At 40.1% G+C, this 8,152-nt stretch overlaps 1 protein-coding gene across 1 annotated transcript; it reads right to left on the reverse strand.

Moving 5' to 3' along the window:
- Positions 1–1,746: 1,746 nt before the first annotated feature.
- On the reverse strand, positions 1,747–7,094 carry LOC131299765 (putative disease resistance RPP13-like protein 1). The gene is made up of 4 exons (XM_058325345.1): positions 3,182–7,094; positions 2,702–2,861; positions 2,180–2,308; positions 1,747–2,093 (listed from the first exon to the last, which is right to left on the reverse strand). The coding sequence occupies exon 1, from the start codon at positions 7,041–7,043 to the stop codon at positions 3,411–3,413; it is 3,633 nt and encodes a 1,210-aa protein (XP_058181328.1). The 5' UTR covers positions 7,044–7,094; the 3' UTR covers positions 1,747–2,093; positions 2,180–2,308; positions 2,702–2,861; positions 3,182–3,410.
- Positions 7,095–8,152: the final 1,058 nt, after the last annotated feature.

The raw sequence follows: 8,152 nt of genomic DNA on the forward strand, positions 1-8,152 counted from the left end.
GTTTTGTCTGTCCAATTTTTATTTCTAATTCTAACACTTGCTCATCCAAGTTGCGTATGAAAATTTTAATTATTGTCCTCCTATGACTGTTTATATGGGACTTTGGGTTGGTGTCGTGTAGTGAGGTGTACAACACCGTGCTGCGCACCTCCGAACCATCGGATCGTGCATCCGACGGCTCGAATCTCATCTCAACAACCAACAATTGAGAGCCGTTCATTGTTGCGCACACCACTCTGGGTTCTTGTAAACTTAATTTATTTCTTCGTTTTGTGTGTTTTATTCGTCTTTTCTGAATTTTTCTTAGATTTGTGTGATATTTTTGAGTTAATCACCCATCTCGACAAGAGCAGTCTAAAAGGTAAAGACGAAAAAAAGTTCTCCATCAAACAGCTGTCTTATTTGTCTAAAATGCTGTTTTATTTGAATTTTTTCAACATTCTTTCATATTTTTATATTTTTCCGATTCGTCTCGTCGAGCTAAACGATTAACCTTAAACATTACGATGAAGAGCTAAATAAAAAGTTACGAAAAGTAAAAAAATACTAAAATAACTTGCAAGACTTATAGTTTATAAGAACGAAACCTAAATATAGAGCATGTGTGTTAATTAGGCTGTTAGCCACTGGCGGCTCTACGCCCATGGAGAATTATTGAACTTAGGTGAGATGTGGTTTAAATTTGAAGAATATTGTACTCCCTCCGTCCCTTTTTTAGAGTCTAGTATTTTATTTTGGGCTGTCACTTAATAAGTGTCCATTTTATTAAGTTAGTGGGTAAAAAATTGTACATTTTTTATTTTACCCCTAAAGTATATTCTATTTTAAAAGTTAGTGAGTAAAAGTGTAATGATGATATTTTCATACAGGGTAAGTAGAGAAAGTGGAGGTAAAAGTTGAAGTGAAATGTGTAATGATGATATTTTCGGGATAGCTGAATACTTAAAAAGAGACGGAGAAAGTAATAAATAAATAACAACATCATAATATTGAAAAGAAAGCCCTTTTTTGGCAGAGCTTCAGTTGGGCTATAGTTCTTACGATGTATGGCTTTTGTGTCCATGTACTCTTGGTGGAGAATTCTATTAGCTACTGATGAATTAGCTATTGTTGAATTATTGAACTCAATGAATCAATGCATGAGTTGCTGGTAGATTTATGAACTCCATGACTAGCAATTAGATTCAAGACACATGCAAAAGAAGGATATCATCAAGACACATGCAAAAGAAGGACATCATCAAAACACATGCAAAAATATACAATAATGCTATTGTGGGATCGAACCACTAGCCTGTCGTGCAAGTGTAGGTTTGCCTAGGAGATTCCCTCCATTGCTTTGGTGTGAGAACTCGTACGCGTCCTTGGTTGACGGCATTTTGCATCCTCGCCTGAAGACAGCCGGTGTGCTTTTTGGACAGCAGTCCAAGGCAATTGATCATGCTCCTGCTGTTCGATATCCATCAAAGATTATTGCTATCGGTGGCTTGGGATTTCATCTATCCTTAGGGGGGTGATTGTCTGAATTTCCTACTCCACGTATCCCGACCTTTATTGACGGTGTGAAGTCATTCCTGGTCTTGGACATTCATCTTCCTTGTTTTGAGTTTCTTGTTCATTTTTGGTTGGATGGATGGTTTGGTTGTGTCCCTTGTCATTGTTTTCACATGGATATCTATAGATGCTATTTGGCTTCTTTGAAATGAATTGATTGTGCTTCAGATAAAAAAAAAAACACATCCCACATTTGAAAAGTCATTCCTTTCATTTATGAAATCCTTCCAAGAAACAATCAAGCCAAGGGAATAGCTTTGAAGCTTATCAAAGATAAAACAAAAGCACTGCACTATACAAAACAAAAGTACTGCACAATATCTGTTATTCAGGCTAATTCAGTATCAACCAACACAATGCTTGATCAGTCATTTACTATGGAAATGCCAAGGAATGCTTTCAAATCCCTCTCCTTGTTTTTGAATAGCAGCTGATGATCTCGATCGGTGATGTGTAGACCATGAAAGCATTTTCTTCACTTGCTATAGATGTCCCAAGCCAAGCACTGGTATTGGTGGCACAAAAAGCGCAAGCCATAACTGCCATCAAACTAAAATTAGGTACTATTTTCCTTTGTAATTTTATGGAACTCACAAAAATTGATAAAACCGGACATACAACCTACCAATCTAAATGCTCTATTAGACACACTCCATTTCTTCAAGGACTAACTGGATTCATGTGTAAGCATACAGGCCAATCTGAAGACTTGAAGTTCCTTGACACTCTTCTTAACATCTCATCTTGTAGAAATCTAAGAAACCAAAACAAATAAGCAACTTACTCTACCACTAATTTAGATAGACTTCGAAAACGTAAACTTAGGGATTCAAAAAAATGAGCATTTCCACCACAGAAAGCTGTTAAGCATTCACCACACACAGAGCATTACTCTCTTGTGATGCTGCAACACTGTGCCATGCAACCTTCCTTCTTGAATGGCAACCGAAAATAAAAGGAGAATTTTTTTTTTCTGTACTTTTTAGGAACCAACAATTGGGATGAAGATCAAAATCCAAAACCATATGGAAAGTATCACAAACAAAAACCGAATCAAATCACAACACAAAAAAAAACCCTAATTTTCCTGAACAAACACAAACCAAAACAAAATCAAATGGCAAGTCGGGAAAGGTCAAAATATTACCAGAGTCAGCATTCTATCATTGTATCAGAGTCACCGGAATGATTGCCCCAGAGTTGCCGGATTTATTGAACCAGAATCACCGGAGGGATGGCATGGAGGAGCATGGGCTGCGTTTCTTCTCTATGTTTGGGGATAACGATGGTGTCTTTTTCCCCAAATTCTGGATAGTTAAAAGAGAATAAACGGAGAAAACGTTTGCTGCATTAGGAGACAGTAAAAGGAATGAAGTCGTTTTACTCAAGTTGGGCTGAGATCTAATATGGACCGTCGATTGTATTCATTAATGTGGTGGCAAGTTGTGATGAAAAAATGGGGTAGATGTGGGAGGAAAATCTGTACATGGAACCGGGTGCGAAACATATAGATAATTAGATATCATATGGTACATGTGCAGTGGGTTGATGATGTAGCGAAATCAGTTGAACTAACATGACAAAGGGGAAGTTTAAAAAAAAAAAAATAGAAGGGAAGTTAACAAACCTGGGCCATTAGCTGCTTGGGTCAAATACGAATCTATGGTCTATCCAGACTTCAGGAATGTGTGCAATGAAGCGCCAATATTGGCCTTTACCCTTTTCACATCGTTGTTCCAGTATCGGACACCCGCGGATCACCAAAGACAAAAGCGAGGGAGGCAGCTCATACTCCGGAAACGATGCGAGGTTGGGGCAGTAACAGATCTCCAAATCCAAAAGTGAGGGAAGCTGTCCTAGCTCTGAAATGTACGTGAGCTTGGGGCAGTTATCGATTTGAAGTTGTTTAAGAGAGACGAGATTTTCAAAGTCCTTGAAAGATAGCTTCTCCAGATATGGGAATTTCCAGATGCGAAGAACGACCAGAGAGGAGGGAAACAACAACTTCCCATCTTCTGGAAAGGAAACCCGAGTTCTCTGAGAGAGTACAATCGGTGCAAACCACACAGCTTACCGATGTCGACGTTGGCGATGCCAAGTGAAGTGATGTTTGTGAAGCAGAAGGAACTCCCTTCATCCAGAATGTGAGAGGCGAGTCCTGTAGCCATAGGAGAACTATTTAGTCCTAGCTTTTTGAGAGAAGCAAGGTTGTTGTTGTTGTTGTACGCGTGGTTTGGAAGGGGCTCGATTTTCTCGCAGTCGAAGATACAAAATTCAGTCAAATTGGTTGTGAGAAACCATCCTTCCGGAAGGGACTCTAGATTCTCACAGTTCCATATCTGCAGTCGACTGAGATTCTTGAGACCATTATTTTGCATAACACCTGGTAGTGTTTTGAGACTCTTACAATCCCAGATCTCAATATATTCAAGAGATGGAGAAATGATCTTCAACCCCTCTGCTATTAGCGACTTTAGCTTTGCACAACGATGAACCGTCAGTTCTTTGAGGGCAGGCGGTAGCCCCCTTCCAGCACTTAAGTATGTGAGCGATGGACAGGAAGAAATATACAGCTTCTCAAGATTATTCAGCAATGTCAAATCAAGCGGGGACAGCAGACCATCACAGAATTCAATCTGCAGCTCTCTCAGAGTAGACGGCAAACCTGTTGTTGGGAAAGAGAAGAGGCATGGACAGCGGTAGATGGAAAGCTTTTGAAGAGATTTGAGGTCATCTCCTTCTCCTCCTTCAGCAAACAAGGAGATAAGTTTGGGGCAATTTCGAATTGCAAGGCGTCGGAGGGCAGGGAAACGGCCTTGTAGTCTCAACTCGTTCTCCCACAATGTTGTCAGTTCTTCGAAACCAGAGAGATATAATTCTACGAGTCCTGTCAGCCCTAAGAACCAAATGGGTAGGCATGTGTGACCCCGAATATTTTCCACTTTCAAGGAAGTCAACGAACTCAAGAGGCTATACCTTGAGTTTCTAAGCACTGCTTGACCACAGACTTCAAAACTACAGGAGTCCGAAATCAAAACATTGTTTAGATGCAAGGAGATGAGTGAATTCAAGTGAAGTGTATTCCTCACTTCATTCAGCTCTGTAGAGGTTGGAACCCACGCAAACACCAACATCGGGCACTCCTCAATATCCAGTTTTCTTAAACAAGGAAGATTTTTGGGCAACTCATGCGAAAGCTTGGGACACCTTATAATGGAGAGCTTTGATAAGCGAGCAAATGCTTGAACTCCCTCCTCAACTCCATAAGGAGTCCAGTGACTCCGGTCTTTCCATTTGGGCATGTCATTGAAGGTTAAAATCTCTAGAGCTGGAAAAGGATTTGAGTGACCCAAGCCATAGAACTCAAGTCCAACATTACCTACTGCCTCCATTCCTTGAATGTAGAGTTTTGCAAGCGAGGGTAACTGCCCCAAAGGTGGCAAGGAAGTGCATTTTTCACAGTTTTGGAACTTCAAGTAGACCATATTGGAGAACAAAGAATTTCCAACCCAAGTTGGGAATGTGAGACCACCGTAACCACTAATGGAAAGCTCCTTTAACTTCTTGTGAGGTTCCAGAATATCAAGCACTTTTGATTCAACACTCCTATTGCGAGAATTATGTGAGATGTTACTCCATTTCATCAGTAGTGCATCTAAGCCTTGTTTATCCTTCAAGTTGGCCCTCCGGGCATCTAGAGCATCCGTCACATTCTCCAACCCTGAGATGCAAAGTGTCCCTCTAAGCTGAATCAAGTTGCCCAGCTCAGTTATCGTAGACCCGTTGCCATTGCCAATAATGAAGTTTGATAATGTACGAAGACTTGTCAATTTTCCTATTTTTGGTGGCATTTCTTGTAAGGAATCTGCACCGGTAATATCGAGATGATGCAAACTAATCAAGTCACTAGTATTTGTAGGCAACTTCTTGAGATTTTTACAGTCTCTCAAAATTAGCGTTTGTAGATTGTAGAAAGTGCTTATTGATTCTGGTAATGTTAAAATCAAGGCACATGAAAGGTCAAGGTACCTCACATGTTTCAAATCCCCAATCGAATTTGAAAGTTCACCTATTCGATATCTTCTCAAACTAAGCACACGTAAACGTCTTAGACCCGGCAACAAACGGAGGGGAACATAGCTAGTCAAGTTGGCAAATCCTTGATATCTAGATCCACATGGTAAAAATGTCCGCAAATATTTGGCTTTCTGAAAGGCCTCAAACTTCTTCATGCCATCACAATAACCGCGTGTGTAGGATGAATGTCGAGCTTTATTGATAATTTCATCTCCCTCACTCTCTTTTAGTTTATCCTCTAACCTAAAACAAATTTTTCTGGCAACAAACTGAGCCAAATCATTGATGAGGTCATGCATTACAAATAGTTCACCACTACTTGATGGTTGAAAAAATGACCTCGATAATAGTTCATGAAAGTACTCACAACCAACATCTTCTATTTGCTTTTTCCTTTTTTGCTTCGGACTTAAGCCTTCAGCCATCCACAAGAAAACTAGTTCATTCTCCTCAAATTCATAATCCTTCGGCAATATGGAACAATATGCAAAACATTTCTTTATATGCAAAGGAAGGTGATAATAACTTACTTTCAAAGCTGGAAGAATATAACTTTCCTCTTCTGATAACTCCCATATTTTATTGTTCAGTACTCCTTCCCATTCATCCTCTCTCAATTTACAACGTAGAAGGCCACCGAGTGTCCTAGCAGCCAAAGGCAAGCCTTTACATTTTTTGACAATTTTCCGACCAATTGAAACCAAATTTGGATTAGCATCCATACTTCTATCCTCAAATGCATGTTGCGCAAACACTAACCAACACTCATCCTCGGATAGTTCCTTTAGGAAGTGATATTTACTGGGTCCAGCAATCATAAATGCAACATCCATAATGCGTGTTGTTACAATGACTTTACTTCCTAGGGCTCCATCATTGAAAGGGCTCTTTAAACTGCTCCAATCACTGTGATTTTGGTTCCACACATCATCAAGAACGATCAAGAACCTTTTCCCAGCCAAAGCCTTTTTTAGCTCAACTTGAACTTGATCCAAGGCTTTAAACTTGCAGGTCCTGGAAGTGACAGACTCAAGAATCGCTTTAGTCACTCCTACAATATCAAACTCTTCAGATACACAGACCCATGCTTTCATTTCAAAATGCTTGTCCACCATCTCGTCGTTGTAGACCATTTGAGAAAGGGTGGTCTTGCCGACCCCACCCATACCCGCAATCGGGAGAGCACCGACTTTGTTACTACTAGATTGATCACTTAGGAGCAACTCTATTATCACCTTTTTATCCTTATCCCTACCATAGAGACAAGGTTCAATTGGTAAAGATGAAGTGAGTCGTCTTAGTGGTGCTCTATCAAACCCCCCTTTAGCTATGTTTTGCAAGCCAAGCACCATTCTTCGATCAAAAAGGTACTCTTGCAACCTCGTAGTGATCTCATCCATCTTGGACTTCATTCTAAAATCAGACACTAGAGTGCTTGGATTGAGATTCGTACAGCAATTAGGTATGAGTGCACGTACCTTACTGGTGCTAGCTCGAGGCTCTTCCATCACCTTCCGTCGCAAAGCTTCAGTTGCGAACTCGTCCAGTACATCATCCATATCATAACTCAAGTCCTCAAGATCGGAGAGCCACAAATTAACACCCCGGTCCGTGATTTGTTTCTCCTCTCTGCAACCACCGCCTGAACTTGTTCCAACATCCTCCTCCATTTCGTCAACAGCGTATGAATCCGCTCCTTACGTGCAAAGTTCCATAGATCGCCCGATGCCAACTTCTCAAATACCACCTCAATGAGTGCACCAAGAAATATTTCAGCCATTTTTTTCTCTGTGGAAAAGGAATTAGTTGTGTTGTATAGAGAAGCAACGGCTGCTATGCCTGAATGCTGATGTTTCACCGAATGGAGTTTTGCTATTTCGTGAAAAAGGGGTTTCACAAGATAGAAAAGGAGAAGTGAAATGAATTGGATGTAACAATTTGAGGGTTGTTAGCGAAGTGTAGTAGACTCGAGTCCAGTAAATGAACTTTTCTCATTTCTTTTTCCTAGAAATTAATTACCATAGAGAGAGAAATATACAATTAGCAAACTTCCACGTAGGAAAGGAGAGTAAAAGTCCATAATGCATGGCAGTGAGAAAAGCATAATGCAGGGCCCTCCTCCTTGAAATTTCACTCTCATTGGGGAGAGAGAGAGAGAGAGTCAATAATGGAGTCTCTTGTGTTAGTTGAGAAGAATCCATAGCCACACAACACAAGGACGGACTGCGGATAAGTTGAAGCAATATCGCTCTTCCAGTTCTCAAATTTTCTTTATAACGGTTATATCTTACAAATATTGAAAAATTAATTAAGTTTATATAAGTTTGTCGGTCCTACATTTTTTTTTTTTATACATTATATAACACATGCTCATCTAAAAAAAATCCCCCAAGTTCCTGATCGAATTTTGATGATCCGAGCCGTTCAATGTGTTCAGAACATGATTTTAAGGGTGCTCACGAGAAATTGGCAAAAAAACAACCGGGAAGGACTTGATTTGAGCAGTTTTTTATTAAACCAT

Source organism: Rhododendron vialii, chromosome 1a, assembly GCF_030253575.1.
Source record: "Rhododendron vialii isolate Sample 1 chromosome 1a, ASM3025357v1".
Classification (NCBI taxonomy): Eukaryota; Viridiplantae; Streptophyta; class Magnoliopsida; order Ericales; family Ericaceae; genus Rhododendron; species Rhododendron vialii.

Coding starts and splice junctions, on each gene's coding strand:
- LOC131299765 (XM_058325345.1), bottom strand. CDS start 7,043: ATGAAGTCCAAGATGGATGAGATCACTACGAGGTTGCAAGAGTACCTT.